At 50.3% G+C, this 23,432-nt stretch overlaps 1 protein-coding gene across 9 annotated transcripts; it reads right to left on the bottom strand.

The window, feature by feature from the left end:
- Window positions 1-11,126: 11,126 nt before the first annotated feature.
- On the bottom strand, window positions 11,127-19,201 carry CCDC120 (coiled-coil domain containing 120). 9 transcript variants are annotated; one of them, XM_072626157.1, is made up of 11 exons: window positions 19,083-19,201; window positions 17,015-17,134; window positions 15,476-15,566; window positions 15,188-15,318; window positions 14,991-15,107; window positions 14,519-14,789; window positions 14,370-14,426; window positions 14,099-14,273; window positions 13,900-13,998; window positions 12,348-13,352; window positions 11,127-12,141 (listed from the first exon to the last, which is right to left on the bottom strand). In XM_072626157.1, exons 3-11 carry the CDS (start codon window positions 15,522-15,524, stop codon window positions 12,027-12,029), a joined length of 2,019 nt encoding a protein of 672 aa, XP_072482258.1. In that variant the 5' UTR covers window positions 15,525-15,566; window positions 17,015-17,134; window positions 19,083-19,201; the 3' UTR covers window positions 11,127-12,026. The 9 variants fall into 9 exon arrangements, with proteins under 9 accessions (XP_072482258.1, XP_072482260.1, XP_072482253.1 ...); XM_072626159.1 differs by lacking the exon at window positions 19,083-19,201 and adding an exon at window positions 17,400-17,576 and having other exon boundaries at window positions 11,127-11,629; XM_072626152.1 differs by lacking the exon at window positions 19,083-19,201 and adding an exon at window positions 17,400-17,576 and having other exon boundaries at window positions 14,099-14,426.
- Between the last annotated feature and the right edge of the window lie 4,231 nt (window positions 19,202-23,432).

The raw sequence follows: 23,432 nt of genomic DNA, 5'->3' as shown, positions 1-23,432 counted from the left end.
AAGTCCTAGTCCTGTTCTGGGCAGGGCTCCCCAAGAAGATACTGAGCCCTTAGCCACCCTCTCCAGGCTCAAGACCAACTGCTTTTCCTGTGCCTTTGATCCTATCCCCTCCCTATTTGTCCTCTGAGAGTTTATCCATCTGGTCTCATCCAGCCCAGCTTGGGCCCCTTCATCTCCCCCGCCAGAGTCAGTATATTTCATGAGCATTGCCAACTCAACTTACCCACAAACTTTTCCGGTTTGCTGTACCAAACCCACACCTCTTTGGTGCTTCCCCATTTCTGTTGAGAACACCACCATCCTCCCAGTCACCAAGGTTTGAAATCTCAGAGTCACAAAGTGGGAGAGATCTCAAAGGACTCCTCAGCTGGCCCACATCCCAAAGGAATTCTGCCGAGAATGAAACTGACAAATGCTCCACTCTCTGTCTTTGCTTTACGACCTTGGATAAGGCCAGCTTTACTAGCACTTGGGGATGGCTCCAGTTGTCAAGAAGTCTTTCCCACAGTGAAGGTACTTCAGCCTCCATCTATGTCCACAGTTCTGTGTTCTGCTCTCAGAGTGCCAAGCAGAACTAACAGTCTACTCTGTGTTCCACAAGAGAGCCCTTCAGATACAGAAGCAAGCTTTCCAGTCTTCCCCTGGTCCCCTTTCACCTACCCCCCCAAACCCTCCAGGGTTTTCTCTTTTCCAGGATAAACATCCCCTGCTTCTTAAACTGATCCCCAAATAACATAAACTAGAGACCCTTCCCCTGTCACACCTTCCAGCTCCTCAAAGCCCTTCTTAAACTACAGTGCCCAGAAGTGGAGACAATCCTGAAGATGTGGTGTGATCAGAGCAGACTAGAGCTGACATCCCAATGCTAGCTGGTTCATAGAGAGCTCGGAGGCCATTCAGCCACTAAATCTTTATCGGACCACCCCTGTCTATCTCTTCCACCATTCTCCATTGGTGAAGTTGAATCATCCCTATTGCACTTTGTTGTATTGATTCAGCCCAGCATTCTAAGCTAACTGTTCTTTGAAAATCTGACTCTACTCCTGGCTCTGTGTCATCTCCAGATCTGCCAAGCATCCAAATGTTTGTGATTTAAAAAAAGGTGAAGCAACCAAGGGCTCAGCACAGAGCCCTGGTGCACTCTACTGGAGACCTCCTACCAAGCTGCACTCCTAAGCATTCCTTTTAGGCACCAGCCAGCCAGCTAGTTCTGAACCCACCTGAACATTGTACGATTATCTAGTCCACATCTCTCCTTCTCCTTAAGAAAACTATCAGACATGTCACCAAATGTTGTGTTGAAATTTTAGCAAACTCCATTTACAGCGTGCATGACAATCACTATGTCAGTGATCGAGTGAAAAAGTGGCATTACACTGAGCGCAGCGTGATCGATGCTCTCTGAAGTCACCACTTCCCTTTCAAGATGGATGTTCCCCCCTCATGTCTGCCATGATCCATTTGAACAAATGGACAGCAAGCTCACTGCCCTGCATCTTGCAGGCAGATTCCTATTTCTTCCTGGAAGATCAGAAGACTTGCCTTTTCCCTCCAATCTCATCCATTTCTCATTATTCTCCAAATACCAGGGACAGTGGCTAAGCAATAATGTGTGTCACCTCTTCTAAGACCCAAAGGTGCCACCCATACTAACCAGGTGACAAACTCCTCAAGACCAACTTGCATTTTCTTACTGTCTCCTTGCCGTAAGTATCAGCTCCCTGTTAGCCATTTGTGTCTGGAAGGTCATATTCCTTGGCAGAGAAAAAAGCAGCTAAACACACAATGTCCAGCGTCTCCTCTCTCTGCCACATCTTCTCTACCCATTCCTAAAACACATGTCTCACCACTCTCCTATTTACCAGACTCCTCTTTCCTCTAGAATCCAAATCAAACTCTTCAGCTTTACCAGCCCTTCCCAACTTGCCTGAAATGACCTTTTTAGGTCCCGTCTGGGCCCCAATGGGCTGGTGTCCCCCCCATTCCTGGGATATTTTCTCTTCCTCTCTGCTGTTCAAATCCTCATTCTCAACAAGGCTTAGCTCAGATGCCATGGGTTTCCTGCATGAGGGAGGCCTTTCCTGATCTCACCCAGGGGTTGGTGATTGCCCCCAAATTACTTCGAATAAATCTTTGTCTATCCTTAACCCCTGTACCTCTAATCCTTTATCACCACATTTATGTTCAGACCCTTAACTCCTATCAGACCTATTGGATCCCTTTCCCCATGGGTGAATTCCTCCAGGAAATTCCATCCTCATTTGGAGAAAGGGCTCAAAACAACTCTGCCAGCGTGTGAGGATACCCCCTCCCCCTCCTCTGCCCTTTCCATGTCATCTTCATTTGTTTGTTCCCCACCCCCACTCCAGCTATGAGACTGATGCACTCCTTGAGAGCTGGGCCTTAGCACAGAGTAGGTGCTTCAGATGTGTTTTCAGTCTTTGGCTTTTCAGTATCTAGTTCAAGGACTTGTACACAAGTACATCGTGTCTGTTTGGTTAAATTGTGAGACAGTGGCAGACTTCAGCCCTGCATAAGGCAGACCTGAGGTTACTGAACTCATGGAAGCTCTGGCTCTGGCTCAGGTCCTCACCCCAGACACAGCCACTGCACAATGTTGGACAAGTGGCTTCACCTGTCTGCCTCAATTTCCTCAACTATCCGGTAAGGATCATAATCACACCTACTTCCCAGGGTTATCATAATGATCAAATGAGGTATCTGCAAAGTGTTTAACACAGTGCCTGCACGTAGTAGGTGCTATGTAAATAGTAGCCATGATCAGCATCCCTAGATCAGCGAAATCCCAGGAGCTCATGAAGGACGACAAAATGAGGGAATCTGGAGGCCTTTCAGGAACTAGGTCTTAAAGGCTCAGGGAGAGAGTCTGGATAGGAATTGCAGGGTTCTAGGGTCCTGAGCAATGAGGCTAGGAGACAGACAATGCTCACAACACCTCCAGTTCCCTTTTGCAATTCACATTGATTCTGGTCTGGGCATTCAGGATATTGCTCTCTCTGCCCCCCCCCCTCCCGAATGTGAGCCCCCAGAAGGCAGGGCCTGAATAAATGCTCCTTGGATGAAAGTGAATTGAGACTGTCCCAAACTTTTGTACAGAGTTCTGGGGTCTTGGCTGCCTGTCCTGCCCAGCTTTACCCCAGGGAGGTGATATCCAACCCAGTCAGGGCCCTCTCCTTAACATCACTGGGTAGCAGCTCCCTTAGTGGTATTTCTTTGCTAGTTGTTTGTCCTTCATACTTGAAGGGTACCAAAATGACATTACAATGTTGGGATCAAGTGCATCCAACTGGGGCTCATCAGACCACATGAGCTTGGAAGGCTCTGACATAGGCCAGCCACAGATAATCCAGAGATGGCTCTAAATCTTAGCATCTCCCTTTTCTTTTGAGCTACTGCAATTCTGCTTCGCTTAGAGATCACAGGACTTTCTTTGATGCAGGCATGCCATACTGGTCTGTCTTTTGCCAGTGTCTCCCATGTCACAAAATCAATTCCAAAGTTCTTCAGAGAGCCCTTGAGAGTGTCCTTGTATGACTTCTTCTGACTTCTGTGTGTGTTGCCTGCCTTGCACAAATTCTTGTAAACTTGTCTTTTAGGCAAATATATTGGTCAGACAGGATCATGCTCTGGGGCTGAAGCCTCCTCCCAGCCCTGCCTCCTGGACCTGGAGTTAGGAAGTTCAAAACCAGCCTCAGACACTGACTGTCACTTAACCAGTATTTGCCTCAGTTTCCTCAACTGTAAAATGGGGATAATAATAGTTATTACCCACCTCGGAGTTGTGAAAGTCAAACAAGATATCTGCTTAACGGAGTACCTGGCACATAGTACGTGCTACATAAATACTTATTCCCTCCTTCACCCTCACTCCCAAGCCAAAGGTTCCTATCGTCAGTCAGCAGTTCCCTCCAATGGGCCCCAGTGCCACTATCCTGGTGATGCCAGGTTGGTGCAGTATCCTCGGCATGTTGTCTTCCCCCCCTTCCCATTAATTTGTGAACTCCTGGGGAGCAGGAGCTGGATGTTTTTTGCCTTCTTTGGGATCCCCAGTGCCTGGAACACCGTAGGCACTTTCGCCTTATCAGTGTTTGATGATTTCCCTTTCCCACCCAAGGTCGGGGGTTCCCCGAAGCCCCGCAGTCAGTGGAGGAATGGCCGTGTTTGTACCCGCTGGTGCCCTTCGAAAAGGGACCTCCCCGGGGTGTGCCCTAGCTCTCCGCAGGGCCGCGGTCCCGAACGCGAGGGCGTGGAAGGAAGGAAAGAGGAAAGAAAGAGGAGAGAAAGGGAGGGAGGACGGGACGCCGCCCGACGCGCAGCCACGAGGTCCTAGAAGGCTTTTTTTTTTTTTTTTTTTTGAGGACTCGCTAGAGGGACACCGAGCATGCGCACAGGGGAACTGTCCACCTACTACACGAACTAGGAGGCCGAGAAGCTTCCCGAGGCCTAGGCTCTAGCGCCCCCCGCGGGCCAGCTGGGGCACCCCGCGATCAATAAGTTCTAAGGAGGAGCACGATCACGGGCTGGGAGGGGAGTGCTCTCCTTCCTTCTCTGGCTCCGGCTCCCCACGAGCGGCGGAGCCTGGGACTCTGGGTGTCGCAACGGAAATCCTTAGCTGGCAGAAAAGGGGGAGGGGGGTTGGGGGGGAGTGGCTCTGCGCACGAGCAAAAACCCTTTCCCACCCGCACTGGGGTTAGGGGGGAGGGGGCGCAGAAAGTCAGAACTACAACTCCCGGCGGGCCGCGTGCGGCTGCGCAAGCGCCATGCTCCTCGGGCCCTTTCCCTGTATTTGCCCGGCACGTTCTGGCGAAGACGGACTCAGCTGTTCTCCCCCCTAACGTGCCCGTCCTCTCTGCCTCCTCGTAAGTGCCCTCCAAGTAAGACAGATGGCTAGCTCTCCGGGGAGGCCACAGTCCGAGCGCAAGCAGGACATTGGAACTACAAGGCCCAGCAGACACCGCGCGACGCCCGAGTTGAGGCTGAGCGCGCTAAGATGGCGGATTGAGAAGCCGAAGTTGTGGTTATCTAGCCAGTCCCTAGGCCTCGGGGCTTTCGATTTCAGCCGCACGGCCTTCTGGAAGATGCCTGGTGGAAGGCGGCGAAGAGGAGGACAAACATTTTCTGAGAGTCTAGGAAGAAGGTGGCCTCAGAAGTGGAGGGGTGTCGCGGAAAGGGGGTTGCGCATGCGCCGACCTGAAAGCGTACGAATGGATGGCCGAGTGAGAGGGAGGCCAGAGCAGTCAAGTACCCTGCACATCGGCCTCTCCTCCGCCTCCACCTGTTGAGTCTGACCGATGGGCTCAATAGTCTTCTCGAAAATGTTTCTTCGCTACCATTTCTTGTTACATTATCTTTAAAATTAACTAGCATTTATTCCTCTCCCTCCAATCCCCATTAAAAAAAACAAACAGAAAAAGCCAAGAAACTTGGCCCAGCCAGTCAGATTCTCACCTGGCCACATTTCCCTCCTGTCTGGAGGGCTCTGGTAGCCTGGTTCATCGTGAGCTCTCTGGAACGACCGTCGGGCATTGAGATCAGAGTTCTAGTGCCTCTCCAAGGGGGTCTGTCTTGACAATACTGTTTTATTCGATCACATGAGGCGATTGTATAAATTATTCATCATTTGTTACAGCACTATTGGGCTGTGTGTATTATATATTTGTATTTATGTACTGCGACTTGTTCTGTCCTTCCTTTGGATAGGTGCCCTCTCCATTTCTTCCTCTTTGCTACCACAAACAGCTGCTATAAATATTTCTGTATATATAGGACCTTTTCCTCTTTTTTTTTGATCCCTTTGGAATAAGGACCCAGAAATGGCATTCCTGGGTGAAAGGTTATTTACAATTTAGTAACTTTTGAAGAATAGTCAGACATTATTCTCCAGAATGGCTGTACCAGTTTTCAGATCCACTAACAGAGCAATAAGGTGCCTATTTTTCCACATCCTCTCCAGCACTTGTCATTTCCTTTTTTTTTTTTTTTGGTCATTTTAGCCAATTTGTTGGGCATGAGTTAGAACCTCAGGGGTTGTTTTAATTTGCATTTTTTCAAATTAGTGATTTGAAGTTTGGATTTCTTCCTTTGAGAACTGCCTGTGTATATCCTTTGACAATTTATCAATTGGGGTATGGTTCTTATTTATTTTTATAAATTTGAGTTCCTTATATATCAGAGAGGCTGGCTGCTGAGCATTTTTTCCCCAGTTAACAGTCCCGCGTATAACCTGAGCTGCATTGGCTTTGTGTAAAACCTTTTCAGTTTTATGCCATCGCAATAGTTGTATTGTATAGTGTGTGTATATTTGGTGTACAGTTATTTTCTACATTAACATCTTTGAAGATCCTCTGTCTTACCCCCTCTTCTCCATTAGTTCCCAGGAGAAGGTATTTGGTGCCAAGCTTGGAAGGTATGCATTTAGGACTGACATAGATGTCATGGTTGGTGAACATGCTTTGTTATACATGTCATAGCATATCTGACACCTTACATGCTTGTCTCTTGAGTTCCCTTTCCAATGGGCTCAGTATAAAGTGGCTCCCATTGACTCTCTTGACATATTTGCAATAAATTCATTTTCCACATTCACTCCTGTTCATTGTTTTATGAGCTGGGAGTGCTCACTATCTGCCATGATCCCCCATTCTGTATTCCAACCTGGGATTTCACTGACGTATCGAAATCTCAGTGAGGGTATTCCTTCTGCTACGGCATGTGTGCCTCTCCCACATGGTCCACTGAGAAGTGGTGTGACTTGTCCAGCTCATATTGCCAGTGGGAGTGGCAGAGGCAGAACTTGAACCTAGGTCTTCCTGGCTCTGAGGCCAGGTCTTTGTTACCGTGATCCTATAGCATCTATATATTTAAAAACTAATATTCTAAACTGTTGTTGCCCTTACCAATGGCTCCCTCCATGCCAAGATAACCTCATTCCATGGCTGACATGGTTTCTAGGCTCTTGGCCTTCTTGTTGGGGAAATTAGGAATGCCACTTTAGCATCTAGGGAGGAAGTGAAATCCTGCCTTTCAATTTCTGTCCCTTCGTCCTTTTCTGCATTTTTGATTCTTTAGGTTAAATGGGAACTCTTTGAATGTCAGACACATTCTGCCTTTCTCATTCTTCTCATTTGCTGTTAATACTGATCTTTGTTCCCGTTATTTAACTGCGTGACTGTATACAGAAAACTGATTCTGAAATTCAAGTATTTCATTAAAGACCCAGTTTGTGCCAAGCAGGTACTGTGCTGGGCAATGGGTTTACAAAGACCAACTCCCCCTCTGCCACCCCCAAACCTCAAAACAACCAAAAATAAAAACTCCAGACCTTGCCCACTGGGAGCTTACTTTCTCCTGGTGGCAGCTTATGATAAAATTAGATACAGATTTCAGGAGGGAGAAACAAAATAACCACTGAGAAGATAAAGGAAACATAGCTTCTACGTGAACTGCCTTTAAGGAAGCTGGAGAGGTAAAGAGGGAGTGCACTCCAGACTTGGGGGACAGCACACACCGAGACATGGATGTGGGAGGTGGAATATTCTATGTCCAGGGAACAGTTAATTAGCAAGCCAGTTTGACTAGACTAGAGAATGCATGAATGGGCCCAACCGGAAGGACTCCTTTGAAGTAAGTGAATTGATAATTTAGGACTTTGTGAAATAGGGGCAGGCACTCTTGGTTCTTTGGGTACTGTCTGGGAAAGACCACAGGGAAACAGGGCAGTAAACACAGAGGGCATGCGAGCAAAAAGCCCAGAAAGGCAGACACAAGTGGTAAAAAGTGGTACAGAGTCAGGTAGCGGAGAGCAAGGAGGCCATCATGGGAGGGGAAGAGAATCATACAGAAGATGGGATGTGAGCTAAGGAACCAAGGTGGAGATGAGGGGCGGCGCATGCCAGGAGTAGGGCACTGCCAGTGCAAAGTGAAAGAGGACAGGGCATGTTTCAGGGATTGCAAAGGGACTGGTGTCTAGACCAGGGAGTAGGGGGAGAGAATACTGGAAATCAACCAGTCAAGGCCAAACATCAGGCTTCACTGCTGGAATTCATTAGAGTGACATGGCAGCCCTGGACTTTAGAAAGATGGCTTTGATAGGTAAGGGACAGACAGGGGTGCGGTGAGGCTTGAGGTGGGAAGACCAGTCAGAAAGGCATTGCTTTAGTCTAGAGGGGAGGGATTAGGCAGTTAGGTGGTGCTGCAGTGCACAGAGTGCTGGGCCTGGAGTGAGGAAGATTTATCTTCCTGAGTCCAAATCCAGTCTCAGACACTTCCTAGCTGTGTGACCCTGGACAAGTCACTTCACCCTGTTTGCCTCAGTTTCCTCATCTGTAAAATGAGCTGGAGAAGGAAATGGCAAAGCACTCCATTATCTTTCCCAAGAAAACCCCCAAGGGGGTCATGGAGAGTCAGACACCACCAAAAATAACTGAACGACAAAAGAGGGGAGGTAATAGTAAATATTCATTAAATGTCTGCTGTGTGCCAGGCACTGTGCCAAGCACTGTTACAGATATTACCTCGCGTGGTTCTCATAACCACCTGGGAGGTTGAGGGCAAGGGGGCTGGAACTAAGTTTGGAGCTGGATGACTAGAGAAAAGGGAACATATAGAAGAGATGTTAGGAAGTTAAAGATGACAAAATTTAGCGACTGACTGGATACATGGGGTGAGTGAGAGTGAAGAGTCGAGGCTGAGCCCTTGGTTGCCAGCCTGGGAGCCTGAGAGGATGGCGGTGCCCTCAACAGTAATAGGGAAGTTAGGAAGAAAGGAAAGGTTGGGGAAAAAATAATGAGCTCTATTTTGAACATGTTGAGTTTGAAATGCCTGTAGGGCATCTAAGTCAATTCATCTAATAAGCATTTGAAGTTTTGGGACTTTAACTCAGCAGCGTCTGATAGGGTTGGATAAGTAGATCTGGGAATCACTTCATAGGATGGTAATCACAGCCACAAGAGCTGATGAGATCCCAGAGTGACCTAGTATGGAGGGAGAAGAGAAGACAGCTCAGGAGAACCTTGGAGGGACAGCCAGGGTTAGTGGGAGTGAACTGGACGTGAACCAGCAAAAGAAATTGAGAAGCCATCATTTCAGGAGATATGAGAGTATCGAGGAGATACTGATCAACTGTATGGAAGGCAACAGAGAAGTCAACGAGGATGGAGATCGGGAAAAGGGTTAGGGTTAGGACTTGGCAGTTTCAGTTGAATGATGAGGGTGGAAGTTCAGAGAATGAAAGGAGAGGAAGGGCAGACAGTAAGTGTCAATGGTCTTCTCGAGAAGTTTAACCAAGAAAGGAGAGAGAGCTAGCAGGGAGAGTCAGATAAAGTGAGGAGCTGGTTGGTTTGTTTAATAGAGGTGATGTGGGTATGTTTATATGCAGTAGGGAAGGAATGAGGAGATAAAGAGAAGTTGAAGATTAGAGAGTAGAGATGATAATGGGGGCAAGAAGATAGTACAAGGATGGAGCCAAGGATGCCCGTGGAGGGGTTTGCCTTGGCAAGAAGGGCTACCTCTTTGTGAAAGAGAGTTAAGAAATATGTAGCCCCTACTGTGTGCCAGGTACTGTGCTAAGGGCTAGGGATACAAAGAGAGCTAAAAGACAGTATTTGCTCTCAAGGAGCTCAGGGTCTAATGGGGAAAACTACATGGAAACCCCAATGTATAAACATGATACAGACAGGATAAATTGGGCATCCTCGGCAGAGGGAGGGCACTAGAATTAAGGAAAATCAGGAAAAGCTTCCTGGAAAAGGTGGGATTTGAGCCAGGATCGAGCCAGGGAAGCCAGGAGGTAGGAGATGAGGAGGGAGAGCCTTTCAAGCATGGGTAGCAGCTTTAGAAAGCTGCCCAGTGTTTTGTGCAGCAGGCCCATTACTGGATGGCAGAGTCCATGGGGGAATGGGGGTGGGAAGAAGTTCTAAACCTGGAAAGGTCAGGGGTGGGGGGGTGGCACTAGGTCATGAAGGGCTTTGAACATGCCCAACAGCATTTTGTATTTAATCTTGAAGGATTTACTGAGTAGGAGCTAGAGTTCTGAGTGATGAGAGAGGAGCAAGGGAGAAGAGGGAGCTCTTGGTGAATGCTTTCAGTTTGTTTCAGTGAACTCTGAGGTCCTCCTCAGCTGAGAGGATGGGGGGAGGGTGAGCCATAGGGGGCCTGAGGAAGCAGGGAAAAGTTGGGAAGAACCACATAGTAAGTAGAAGAGGAAACTGTTGTTTAGTTATGTCAGATTCTCTGTGGCCCCATGTGGGGTTTTCTTGGCAGAGATAATGGCATGATTTGCCATTTTCCTTCTCCAGCTCCTTTTATAGATGAGGAAACTGAGGCAAACAGGGTGATGTGACTTGCCCAGGGTCATATAGCTAGGAAGTGTCTGAAGCTGGATTTGAAATCAGGTCTTCCTGACTCCAGGCCTGGCACTTTATCTACTTTGCCACCTAGCTGCCCCTAGCAAATTGATCAGGGGATATAAATGGATTGTCTTGCTTCAGTGACAACCCAGTGAAAATTTTAAGAAAAGTTTATTTGTAGTGGACCCATTTGACCCAGATCTGTGACTCTGTCCAGCACCATGCGAATAGGAGCTAACATGAGGTTTGGGACTTGGCAGGACCCAGTTATCAATAGAATGAGGGGGCTAGAGATGTGAACATGGAGGATGGTGTTGAGCTGAACTGACTCACCAAATAGGCAAGGTAGCCTGTGTGGAGGGATTTAGAACTGGGTGAGTGTTGTAAGGCAGAAGCAAAGGTGAGATTGGAGATCATGATCGGAAGGAGCCATTACAAAGGGAATTTTGAAGTTCCTGTGTGGAGATGGGACAGTCATGTGCTGGCTGTGCAAGTAGCTCAGCTGGGAGAGGAGCTCATGTTTAACTCATGTCTAATGTTAAAGAGGGTTAGACTTTCTGGACCTGTGACTACCATCACAAGTTCCTCCTATATCAAGGGCCTCAGTCTCCTCTGTGCTTCCAGGTCTCTCTCCCTGAAATGGCATATGGGGGAAAGCCTTGAACGAGATCATCTAGAAGCACCTTTCTGGCTCTTGAAAGGGCCAGGGCCAGGAAGGTTTGGGGGAGGCTGGAGACAAGCAGGGAGGCAGAGACCAGCACCATTCACCTGTTTATTATGGAAACCCCTAGTGTTCCAGTGCTGATGCCAGCCAGAGGCTGGGGGGCCACCCCAAGGGGCCATTTTAAGAAAGCTTCTCCTTCTCTCCTGGGGTACAGGGCTGTCCAGACAGACGGCACAACAGCGAGACAGGAGAAAGGAGCAACATGTGTGGGCCCCTCCATGCTGTTCACCTGCAGGAGATGAAGCACAGGTAGGTGTCGCCCAATCGTCGCTGCCACCACTGGAACAAGGTAAAGTCTTTAGGAGGGGATCCTCCTGAGCGGGGCAGGGTGGCTGCTCCTCCCTGGCTAGGCAGCTTCCCTACTTGCCCCCGGCCCAATATCTTCACAGCCAATAGGCAAGGGACCTCCAACAGCTGCTGGGCCTTCTGCTCTTGGCACCCAAGAGGAACACATATGAGGCCTGGCAGACAAGTCCTCTGCTACCCCCTGCCCCCAAACCAAGGTGGCTGAGCCTGGCCCTTGCTTCCATCTGGAGGCCTGGTAGCAATGAAAGGAGACAGAGCACAACCAGTTAGATGAGATGGCAGCTGCCCCCTCTGCCATGCTGGCATCCAGCCCCATCCCCCTCCTCATGTGGGCAGAGCAAGAGAGATGTCAGAGCACATCCACATTCACAGACTTGGAGGTTCTCTAGCTTCCTCCTAGCAGGTAGAAAAGAGAGGGAGGGGTCCTGCACAGTGCTCCAGCCACTTCCCCACTCACAGGTGAGAAATGGGTGTGTAGCAGGGGCTTGGGAGGGATGGTGGTGGCTGCCTCAGTGTTCAGGAAGCAAAGGGCAAGGGTGTCAAAGCAGCATCCCTGGGGTCCGTGCAGGGAAAGGGTTACAAAGACGTGACGCTGGCATCTCCAGCAGGGAACTGGGGTTACTGGGATGTCAGACCAACGTCCCTGGGGTTCGAGGATCTGAGTCCAGGGGTCGATCCCCTTCCAATGCCAGGTCACTTAAGTGGGAGCTCAGCTCTGGGGGGTACAGGAAGTCTGCGTAGTGTCTTAGGGTGGGGGGAGGGCAAGGGAGAGGAATGGAAAGGCAAGAGAAGGAGCAGGAAAAAGAGGGACAGAGAGCCAGAGACAGAGAGAGAAAAGAGCAACATTAGAGAAAACAGACAGCAGAGCAGAGAACAGGGTCCACTGGGCTCCCCCTTGTTCCCACCACCCCATGTCCCCCGCCCTCCCCCAGGGCACCCTCACTCAGTACCTGCCAGAGACAGGAGGAGCTGTGAAGCTGAGGGAATGAGGTAGGGCCGTAGCCGCCGCCTCTGCTGCCGAAGGCAGGGCCGGTCCAGCATAGCCCAAGTATGGCTCGGGGCTAGCCTCGGTGCCATGGGCAGTATGCAGCAGGAGGCCTTGTGGGTAGCTAGAGTGATGCCAGGAGAATGGAGAAGGATGCAGGGCCTGACCCTCTGGAAGAAGGCCCCGGGCTGAGGGGTGAAGGCCTGCCACAGCACCCCCTCCTGTAGAGCCTACGTTTCGAATGTACCAGTCCCGGAGCCCCTCGAGGGCCAGAGCCTTGTGACCTCCCCGGGGGTCAGCAACTGACTGGTCTGGCTGGTTGTGGTAACGGCTTGATCCAGGGCCTGCCCAGAAGGGACCAGGTAGTGGGCCCCCATCATCTGACTTAGTGCGACTGGTTAGCCCACGCCCAGGGCCTCCATGGGGTGCTGGGTCCTTGGCTCGAAGGAGGGGGCTGCCAATGCCACCTCCACCATCCCCTTGAAGTGCCGAGGGAGCTGAGGGAAAGAATACAAGGAGACTGTCCCTGCAGGAAAGGTGGCCTGGGCCCTCAGGCCAGCACTGTCCGCCCCGGGCCAGGTAGTAATCCAATAACAGGCCACCATAGGCTGGCAGAGGCCGCCCCCGGGGAGCTGGGGGGGCAGCTGAGCTGGGCCGAGCAGCCCGGGGAGGGTCCGGAGGCCCAGTTGTTCGAGAAGAGAAGGCTGGGGGGGGCACAGGGGCTGGTCGCTCAAAAATACTCTCATTGCTTTTGCAGGGTGGGGACACTGGGGGGCCTTCTGGGGGCAGGCGAGCACACGCAAAGCTGGAGATCCCAGCACCTCGGTCGACCAACAGGGCCTCGGAACTGTTGCTTCGGCGGGTTCGGCCAGAGACAAGGAAGGCACGCTCCCAAGGGCCATCTGTGTGCGGAAAGCCCATCTGAGAGTCCTGGCTGCCAGACCACTGGCGGGAGTGAAGACCCTCTAGCCTGGGACAGGAGAGAGGGAGAAGACAATGAGCTTATGGGGCCGAACAGCAGGGCCTGGGGAGCCACTTGCCAGCCCTGCCTTCAAGTTGAAGCCCAAGTAGGTGCCTTCTCTGGAGCTTCAGTTTCCCCCTCTATAAATGAAGGATTTGGATTGGACAGTGTGTAAGCCCAATAAAATACTGCATCATTACAGGTTGATTCGCATTTCCTTGCTTTACTGGCAACCTTGTTCTAAACCAGGTGAGGGAATTAGAACAGCAAGTGGAGCCTGACACCGGGCAGCCTATCCCCTTTTTGGTGTCATGGTCCCCTCTAGCTGCCTGTTGAAGGAGCCCAGGGAGTCATACTTGGAGTAATCATGTTGCCATAGGGTTACAGAGGAACCCAGTCCTTTTGAAGACGTCATTTTCTCCCATACAAGAATTCACAGACCTCTGACCCCCCTGCCATCTATCCACAGACCCTCAGTTCTAAACCATGTCACTGATGATAGTTAAAAGACTGGGCTTCCTGTTCTCCTTGCCTTGGGGGAAGGGGCGGGTCTTACCGACAGAGCTGGGGCGCAGGGCCCCGGGCCAGGACAGGTGTGGCGGGAACACTCCTGCCCTCAAAGCTGGATATGCTCCTGGGAAGGGTCCTGGTGGGGCTGTCAGTGAGGAACAATGAGTGATCAGTGGTTTCCAGCCACCTGAGGGGGCAGTGCAATTCCACTCTTTGTACCACCCAACTATCTCCTTGGTGATCACCTGGTAGGGCTGGCCATGGAGTTCCTCCGGCTTTTCAGGTCTCCGTAGAGCTCAGCAGCTGGCAGAGGAGGTGTTGCCTTCCAGGGTGGCCGACGCTCGGGGCTGCCCCCTGCTGACACTGATGCTCGCAACTGGTCCCGGGCCTTTGGGAGTGCTGGCCGCTCATGGGGATCCTCTGAGGGCAAGAGGGGACAAAGAAGGGACATTTTAGTGGGGTGGGTGGGTTCTCGGTTTCTGTTCCTCCCAGCCGTCCTCCATGGGTCACACTCACCATTCTCATGGCTTGCTGATTCTGAGAGAGAGCTGCTCTCGGAGCGGGAGGCATCATCTAGGAGAAGGAAATAGAGGCCAGTCTTTGGAGTCAGCAGCCCCTAGGTTCCACAGCCCATCCCTTGGTCCTGCTTCAGCGAGCATTCTCACCTTGGCTGAGCTGGGCTACTCGGGTCCGGAGCCCAGGAAGTCCAGGACCTCCATGGCCTGGTGGCATGGGAAGCGGGAGCCCCAGAAGGGCCCGGCTAGCCCTCAGCTGCTCCTCCAGTTCAAGGAGTCTCTGTGCTGCATCCACCTGGACCTGCCGCCGCCGCCGCCGCTGCTCTACACTCAGCTCTGGAGCCAGTGCGAGGCGTCTGGCAGCAGCAGCAATCTGCCTCTGAACTGATACCTCTCTCTCTAGTGTCTCCAGTGCTAGCATCTGCAACCCAGAAGGGTCCAAAGCAGGAGGGAAATTAAAAAGGGAGGGTGAAGCCTTGAGTTCCAGGCATCCACCCTGCAAGCAGCTCCTGCTCTTAGGGCTGACCCTCCATATTTAGACCTCCTATTTCTACCATACCCCCCACTTTTGACTTTTGGTCCCTCTTCCAATGCACCCTCCTGAGGGGTTTAAGATACTTACCCCTGAGGGGCAGAGTCCCCGCGGTGGTGGGGGGATAGGGGCAGCCCTGCGTCGGATGGGGTGAGGCTGCTCCCCAGGCTCCAAGGGGTATTCAGCTGGCAGCCGGCCTGTCAGTTCCTGGGGTGGTTGAAGGAGGCTGTCACAGGACTCTCCTCCTGGCTTGCCCTCCATCCCAAGCCCCGGGTCCCTTCACCCACCGCCTCCTGTAGGCAGACCCTGCGGAGTTCTCGAAGCTTCAGAGTGAGGGTCTCCTGGAGGCCCCGCTGGCGTTCCAGCAGCACCCGAAGTCTCTCCACCTTCACTGGGGGGCTCTCCTCCAGAGGCAGTGCTGTTCAGTGGAACAGGGAGCAGGCTGGAGTCTGTTTGCCCCCATCTCTAACCACCTACCCAGAGTTAGTCCAAACCCTAAACCACGCCCTAGAGAGTCAGTCTCTCCCTGCCACCCAAAGGTTTTCTCCCCCTACACACATTCCTGAGGTTCATACCTGGGCAGTTGTAGCTTGGGGAGCTGATGAGTTGCCCTCTGACCTCCATCCTAAGGCAGAAAGGAGGCAGAGACTTCTAGCTGGACAGGACCTGGGTGAGGAGAAATGCTTGCTGCCAGGGGTTCTCCCTACTCAATCAGCCATGGAAATTGGTATCTTCCCCTTAGACCTTGTATTGTGATTTCTGCCTCCTGACCCCTCATTTGGGGTTAGGTTTTGGTTTGGGAGTCTTGGGGGGGGGAGCAGGTAGCCTTAGCCCAGAGTGGGTTTCAGGGGGAGGAAAGCAAGGTGGCACCTAGCAGCTTGTCCTGTCTCTCTCCAAATGCAGTGCTACCTCACTTCCTTAGCTTCTAGCCAGGAGTGAGTCAGGGACAGAGAAGCAAAGTCCAGAAGAGACAGATAAACAAGGGCTCAGCCCCAAGTAGGAGGTGGAGAGCTGCTCCTCTTCTCCACTTGACATTTTCCTACAGCTCACTTGGGGGGGGTCTCCACCCCACAACCTTTCTGACTTTCGGGGGGGCCTGGATTTCAGCTGCTTCCCACCCATGGCAAAAGTTTTTCCTGATCAGGCATTCCGTGAGGGCCGAGGTCAGCCTTGGCTTTGGGGGTAACTCCAAGGTGGCTCTAGGGTGATGTCCTGGCCTGTCACCTCCCTCCTTGGCAGCCCAGGTTCTCAGGTAGCCCCTTGGTCTCTAATTCCCTCTCTAAGGTCTTGGCTGCCAAGGTTTGCTTCTGTAAAGTCCTTGTGCCCCAAGAACTTGGCTTGAGTGGCAACTCCCAGAGCCTAGCCCTCTAAAACCAGACTACTGGGGGCTCATGTGGCTCTGGCCTGAGGAATACAGTTCCCAGCACCCCTTGAGTAACCTTTGGACCACGGCTATGTCCTGGGGGCAGGTGGAGGAGCTTCTGGGGTGAGGGGTGCCCAGCTCCTTCCTTTCCTGTACATTTGCTGCTGCTTCTGGGGAGGAGGCCAAGCTCTGTTTGGCAGTGCTCTCCCTACTCCTAAGTGAAAGATCTCAAACCACCAGGCAAAAAAGCTTGCCCTTCCCAGCATGCTCCAGGCCCAGTGTCCCCCCAGCCCCCTTCACTTCCCTGCTGAGCCATCCCTAGTTCTCACCAGTTTTTTAGGTCTGGGCCGAGTCAGGTCTGGGAGCAACAGCAAAGGAAGATTCCACCAGGAGCCTAGGCCCAGCTTGCTAACCTGCTCATCAGCTAGCTAGCCAGGGGGTGGGAGGTTCAGGAAGAGGAGGAGGGGCAGGTGGGGCAGGAGGGGCAGGAGGGGGAGGAGGGGCAAGAGGGGGAGGGGGAGGGAGAGGAGGAGGAGGAGGAGGAGGAGGGGAGGTGGGGCAGGAGGGGCAGGAGAAAGCCCCTTTGCCAGGTGGCCCAGGAGGCTCCCGAAGCACCTGCTCGGAGGGGGTGGGGAGCGGAAAGGTAAAGCAGAGGGCGGGGCTGAAAGGAGCTTGAGGCTCCCCATTCCCCCCCGCCCCTCCCCCCCCTCCCCCCGCCAAGGCTGGGCTGGGAAAACACACCGTCCTTTACCTCGGTCCCGGCACCTCGATCCTGGCCCCAACCCGGTCCAGGGGGGCAAGGCTGGGGGGAGGGGGCGGCAGGGCTTGACCTCATCGTTCCTCCATATTTTCGCTTTCTCTTTCCTCCAGCCTAGGGTTCGAGAAGACACCGGGGAAACTGATGCTGGGGGGAGGGAGGGCGCGTCCACTTCCTGCCCCCGGTCCTGGAGATGAGACAACCGACCTGTCTGGTCCTGTCTGGGAGATCGGGGTGGGGCCAGGTGGGGGATCGGGGAGGGGGCGGTGCGGGGGGGAGGGGAGGGCGGTGTCCGCGGCCTCCGAGCCGGGGCGGGCCGAGGGAGGGGCGGCAGGCCGCCCCCTCCAGCTCCCCCAGCCGCCCCCCGGCCCGCACTCACCGCCGCCGGGGGCTGGGTCCGAGGGGAAGGAGAGCGAAGGAGGCGGACCGATGTGGGGGCCCCGGCCCGGAGGCGGGGGGCGAGCGAGGGGGGGACCCCGGGCTTGTGTCTCTGCTGCGCGCCCCCGCGCGGCTCGCTCCGCCGCCTGCCTCCGGCCCGGGTGCGCGCAGCCGCCTCGGCGCGTACCCGAGCGCGCGTGCGCGGCGGCGGCGAGGAGGGGGGCAGCGGGAGGCAGGTGGTGGCTGCTGGACCTAGAGGGCGGGGGCGTGGCCTGCTCTTAGCCCCTCCCCCAGCCCCAACCTCCCCACCCCCACCCCCCCCTTGTCAGTACATTGGGGTCCATCAGTCCACCCTCCCACGCGTCCTTCTGTCAGTCCAAACGGTCGGCCATCCCTCCATCCCAGTTCTCAGTCAGCCTGGAAGTCCCTGGCAGCATCTGGAACCCTGACCTCTTCCTCCCAGTTCCAGCTATCTCCTCAGTCTCCTCTCTCCTTCTACCTACCTGCCTGCCCCCCAGCACCAGTCTGGGCCAGGGCAGCATTGGGAAAACTGAGGCCAGTGATGGAAAGAAAGGAAAAAGCCTCTAAAGTGGAGACTTCAGGGCCCCAGTCCAGGATTGCATTCAGGCCTAACTCCAAGGTCATTCCCAGAATACAGATGGTCTCAAGAAAGTCCCAAAGCACAAACCCATATGGCTCCTCCCTTAGCACCTGTACTACATACTTGGCCCCTTCCATGGTAGCCACTCTAGCTCTCCCATGCCTAGAATGCTCAGCCTTCTCACCTCCTCTTCCTCTCAGCCAGCTCAAGTACCTGTATGCCTTTCAGGAGGCCTCACCAGCCTCTGCTTCCACCCCAAATTACCAGGGAGTGCATTTATGTCTTTTGTATGTCATTTCTTGTCGTTTACTCCTCTTCAGTCATGAACAACTCTTTGTGACCCCAGTTTCTTGGCCAAGTAGTTTGACTTGGGGTAGTTTGACATTTCCTTCTCCAGCTCACTTTACAGATGAGGAAACTCAGGCACACAGGGTAAAGTGACTTGTCCAGGGCCACACAGCTAGGAAATGGACTCATCTTCCTGACTCCATGTCCAGAGCTCTATTCACTGGGCCACCTTTCTGTCCCTTGGAATTAGGGGTAGAGTTTGAGCAATGCCCTAACATGTATGTGGGGGGAGGGGGAGGAGAGGTGATTTCTGGAGGCCTCACTCTTCCCACTTCCATTGGCCAATCGAGCCAATATTCCTTTCTGAAACAATTACATTAAAAAAAAAATCACAGGCTCAGTCACTCAATGTCTACATTTATCTGTCCTCACACCCTTACCCTGATAATGTCACTTGTGATCACATGCTCATGGAGGTATGGAGCACCCTTTGCCATAAGGCAAAAACATGCAGCAGGGATAGAGAAAATGGAAATCCGCTGTGAAGACTGCAGTGTGCCCCTGCAGCCAGTTTTTTCCTTCTGTTCCCTTTTCTCTAGCCTGCCAGGCCAGGTCACTCCCCATGCTCTTACAGGAATATCTTCTTAACCTACAATGAAACTCACAGCCACCAGCATTTTGCTAATAGTGACTTAGGAGTAAGGTATGTATTCATCCCCAGCCTCATTCCACTCATCCCATTCGATCCCAGCAAATCTCAGTGATGCCCATAAGGTCAGTGGCCTCCTGGCTTACCATACTTTGTGCGTCTCTGCATTGCCAACCAACACCATGCTTCTCGTTGCTCATTCCTTGGCTTTTGTGTCCTCTCTAGAAATGTCTGGGCATCTCACTATTCTTTTTGCCTCATGAATACACCCTATGGGGGATATACAGAGTCAGTCTACTTCCTCCTGTCATTTTCAGTTGCAAACCCCTTCAATTAGATCCAAGCCAATTCATTTTGACCAGGCCTCAGGAGTTATACTCCACACTTGGCCAGAATTCTGTCATTCTTTCACTCCCATATTACAGATGAGCTGTGATCTAGAAATCCAAATCTCACTGCCCTGGCAGCACCATCTTCACCAAATCTCCTCTTCTCTCTTGAATCCCTTGCCTTCCATAGCAGCAGTGACCGAAATGCTGCCCACATCTCCAAACTCTTCATCTTCTTGCCTCAGACTGGGCTATCTTTACCAGTTCTTTTTTGGGTTTCTTTGAGCAATACATTGTGGCCCCTGAGGCTGGTAGTAATCATCAACTTTGGACAAGTCTTTAGAGATCATATTTTGTGATCTAAGGCTAGGAAAGACAACAGGCCACTCAATTGGTGTCAGGTCTACAAATGAATACCCTTAAGCAATTGTCACCAGCTACCAACGCTCTTCTCTTCATGTGTGGACCCTGACACCAAATAAGCTCTCCCCTGACAGTTTGGGCAGCTCAGCTCCATGGTTACTTGAGGGAATCAGCAGCTGCTTCCTTCCTTTTGGGGAACAGTCAGTCCCATGTCTGGTTCTTGACTCCAAGTTCCCAATACCTTTTACTCCTTCCCTCTGTGTGATATTATTCAACCCTGCAGCCTTCATACAGATCCCAGCTTTCTAATACCAACAGCTACATAGCCTTTCTCTTCTTAAAACCTTTCTTGGGATTTCTTTTTACAAAATATAAAAAACTAATTAATTTCTAGTTTTCAACATTCACTTCCATGAGATTTTTGAGTTTTCAATTTTCTCCCTCTCCTTCTCCTCCCCCCTCCTCAAGATGGAGTTCAATCTGATATAGCCTCTACTTATACACTCATATTAAACATATTTGCACATTAGTCATGATGTAAAGAAGAATTAAAACTAAGGGGAGAAACCACAGGAAAGAAGAAACAAAACAACTGAAGAAAACGCAAGCAAATCATCCGCCTCCGTCCACGCAGACTCCAAAGTGCTTTCCCAGATGGGCAGGGCGTTTTGTATCATGAGTCTTTTGGAAAAAAGCCTATCAATGTGTGATTGGTCTCGGGGGGGGGGGCAGAAGTAGATTGGACTAGACCTGGAGCGCTGATGCTCGAGTGCGCACTCCTTATTTCTTTATAAATCACAGATTCACAGGTTTTTGTTCTTTTCTTTTGAACACTTTTTTGTGATTCTGCTTGCTTTAAGTAGTTTGTTTTGCTTAGGACTAACTGTGCTAGGTAGCTCAGTGGTTAGAGTGCTAGGCCTGAAGTCAGGAGGACTTGAGTTCAAATGCAGTCTCAGACTAAATTCATAACCCTAGGCAAGTTACTTCACCTTGTTTGCCTCAGTTTCCTCATCTGTGAAATGTTTTGGAGAAGGAAATGGCAAACTACTCCGCGATCTTTGCCAAGAAACCCCAAAGGCTATATTTCAAAAAACAGAAGAGCAGGGGTTACGGACAAAAATATCATACCCAGCAAAGTTAAGAATAATTCTGAATGAAAAAAAGAAACATTCAATGAATTGCCAGACTTTCAGGATTTTGTCACAAAAAGAAACCCACAAACCTGAACTCAACAGAAAATTTGACATACAAGGTCCAATAGAAATACAAGAGACACACCAAAGAGTAATGACAAGGGACTGAACAGGCACAGGTTGTTTAGGTTTTATATGAAGAAACATAAAACATGTCTGAAACTGCTATTAGTAATTGAGTAGGTTGAAAAAAAGATTGAGGTAGAGCTGAGTATGATGTGATCCTAAAAAGGAACCATTTAGGAAAAGGTACAAAATATAGTTATCTTATATAAATGAGGTGCGAGAGAGGACTGACACAGAGGAATTCGATGGGGGAGGAGGGCTGGGAGTTCTGGAACCCTGCTCTCCTCGGGTATGGGTTAAAGACGGAACAATACAGACATATCTAGAAAAGTATAAACATCTTCCAAATTCAGAAAGAAATAAAAGGCTAAGGGGATAGGGAGGGGGGAAGAGTAAAAGAGGGATCTTTAGAGGGAACCGTACTCACATCAGAGCTGGATTAAAGAGAGAACAATATATACATTTAGAAGGCAATAAAAGTCTTCTAAATTTATAAAGACTAAGAGGGTGAGAGAATAGGATAAGGGGTGGTGCTATAGAAGGGTGTTTAGATTAACAGGAATGGAAGGATAAGGGAGACATCTTCGGAGAGGGGTAGGTCAAGTAACAGGAGGGCAAGCTGTCGAGTAGAAATAATGTAGAGGAGTTGGGAGGGACAGGAAATAAAACACATACAAACATAAAAAACATATCAGGAGTAGAATTTATTAGGGAAAAAAGCAGGGGTAGTAATCACGATCTCAGACAAAGTTAAAGCTAAACTACATTTAATCAGAAGAGAAAATATAGGGAAACTATACTATATATCAGCCATATTAATCAGTATTATTTTAGACTATTTAAAATAACTTGACAGTATAAGGTTGGAGTATAGCTGTGGCACAGGAAATGAGTTGGTGAAATTAGAAAATATGGAAAGACTTGAAATTATCAAGGAAGATATTTTCCATCCTCAGCGAAACAGAGGAGAATTATACTATGGTCTTATATCGTTGTGTTCATCCTTCTTTGCTGAAGAAGACTGCACCATCAGAGAAATAATGACATGACTTGCACTTGACTTTGTTTTGAGTGAGGCAGGTCACCAGCCTCAGTTCTTCTCCAGAGCCATCTGAATCCAGTGACCTGATACTCGTTAGGATGACTGGAGATGACCCAGGATGAGGCAGTTGGGGTTAAGTGACTTGCCCAAGGTTGCACAGCTAGTGTTAAGTGTCTGAGGTGAGATTTGAACTCAGGTTCTCCTGACTCCTGCACTGGCTCTATCCACTGCACCACCTAGCTGCCCCACGGTCTTATATAGATGGATATGAATGTATATAGATGCATATGTATATATGTAATTGATTATAAATATCTATGTACATGTAAGTGTATGTATGTCTACATGGTTGTATATATGTATATATGTGTATGTACATATCTATACCTATCTATCCCTGCTTTAACTGTAGCCTTCTACAGGAAGAAAGGAAAAAAGAACAAAGTAAAACATACCCAGCAGAAAACAAAAGAAAACTCCCAAGGAAGCAGAGGAAAGATGGACAGCTCAGAACACATGGGGTGGTATTTAGTATATAGGCTTTCGTGAAATGGAAATTAATTGCTGTCTATTTTGAATCCTCTCTTATTATTCTGCTATGCACATGGCAATGAATTTTTTTTCCTATTGTGTATTTATGTTTAAAATAAATTTTAAAAAAAGAAATCCCCAAATGGGGTCACAAAGAGTCAGCCATGACTGAAACAAGTGAACAACAAATCTCTCTGTTAACGGTCTCTCCTTCTTATTCCCCTTTACCTCCTGTTTCCCTATTGAGTGAAACACGTTTTTGTGGATTGTGTATGTGTGTGTGTGTGTGTGTGTGTGTGTGTGTGTGTGTAGCACGTATGTGCATTCATTCATTCCTCCTTTGACCCAGTTCAGATAAGAGTGATATGTGAGTGGCATCTGCTCCTTCCGCTCCTTCCTCCTTGTTTGGATCAGCTTCTGATTGTCCACTTGCCCATCCTCTTCCTCTTTCCCTGTAGTGTATTCATGTCCCTTTCTGTTCTTCAAAGATGATCAAAGCCTAACAAAACTGCTCACAGGCTCTGTATGTGATTATGCTCCTCTGCCCTTCTCATGACAATGGGCTTCAGAGGGGACATGTGTATCATCTCCTATTATTCAAATGTAAGCAGTTTATCCTTCCTCAGTCCTTCTCATTTTGCACTCATCTTCACCTTTTATATTTTTCTTGACTCCTTGTGTTTGCACATTAAAATTTCCACTCAGCTCTGGTGTTTTGAACAGGGATTTCTTGAAAGTGATTATTTGCAATGGCTGAACAAGTTGTGGTATATGAATGTAATAGAATACTATCGTACTATAAGAAACAATGAACAGGAGAACTTCAGAGAAGGCTGGAAGGACTTATATGAACTGATGCTGAGTGAAAGGAGCAGAACCTGGACAACTCTGTACACAGCAACAACCACAGTGTATGAGGAATTTTTCTGGTAGACTTAGTCCTTCACAGCAATGCAAGGACCTAAAGCATTC

Source organism: Notamacropus eugenii, chromosome X (assembly GCF_028372415.1).
Source record: "Notamacropus eugenii isolate mMacEug1 chromosome X, mMacEug1.pri_v2, whole genome shotgun sequence".
NCBI classification, from domain to species: domain Eukaryota; kingdom Metazoa; phylum Chordata; class Mammalia; order Diprotodontia; family Macropodidae; genus Notamacropus; species Notamacropus eugenii.
Note: the sequence above shows the minus strand (reverse complement) of the source record. Positions and strands in the feature narration are given on the sequence as shown.

What these genes read in the sequence shown, in the direction of transcription:
- CCDC120 (XM_072626152.1), bottom strand. Translation starts at nt 15,524, where the DNA reads ATGGAGGTCAGAGGGCAACTCATCAGCTCCCCAAGCTACAACTGCCCA. An exon ending in CCCAAGCTACAACTGCCCAG is followed by an intron (nt 15,319 to 15,475) that starts GTATGAACCTCA and finishes TCCACTGAACAG; the next exon opens with CACTGCCTCTGGAGGAGAGC. An exon ending in CCTGCGCCCCAGCTCTGTCG is followed by an intron (nt 13,353 to 13,899) that starts GTAAGACCCGCC and finishes CTCCTGTCCCAG; the next exon opens with GCTAGAGGGTCTTCACTCCC.